Below are 288 nucleotides of genomic sequence, written 5' to 3' on the forward strand. Positions count from 1 at the left end.
TTTACGTTGGTCTGTGGGGGCCCCCGGGGCCCCCGCACGCTGCATGGTGGCCGTTGCTGTAGGGGCCCCCAAGGGGGCCCCCAAGGGGGCCCCCGCTACGCTGCTGCTGATAGCGGACATATTTTCTTCGTCGCTAGAAGCAAAGAGCTCCACAGAGGAGACACGAGAAGCAGGTGAGGATTGTGCTGCTGCAGTGGTGGGGCCTGGGGGGGCCCCCACCACTGGGGCCCCCACGTTGCTGCCAGTACCCAGGGCCCCTCCCCCTCCGCTGCTACCAGCTGCTGTAGG

At 67.4% G+C, this 288-nt stretch overlaps 1 protein-coding gene across 1 annotated transcript in view; it reads right to left on the bottom strand.

The window, feature by feature from the left end:
• The window catches only part of EMH_0094380 (uncharacterized protein), a gene marked incomplete at both ends in the record, with an annotated part of 1,215 nt that overhangs the window by 405 nt on the left and 522 nt on the right, over positions 1–288 (bottom strand). Inside the window, one exon of the mRNA XM_013502091.1 lies at positions 1–286. Within this exon, the coding sequence (XP_013357545.1) occupies positions 1–286 (286 nt within the window). The remainder of the gene's footprint in view (positions 287–288) is intronic.

The sequence above is a fragment of the Eimeria mitis genome, genomic scaffold, assembly GCF_000499745.2.
Source record: "Eimeria mitis Houghton genomic scaffold, Emh_scaff8265, whole genome shotgun sequence".
In the NCBI taxonomy this organism is placed as follows: domain Eukaryota; phylum Apicomplexa; class Conoidasida; order Eucoccidiorida; family Eimeriidae; genus Eimeria; species Eimeria mitis.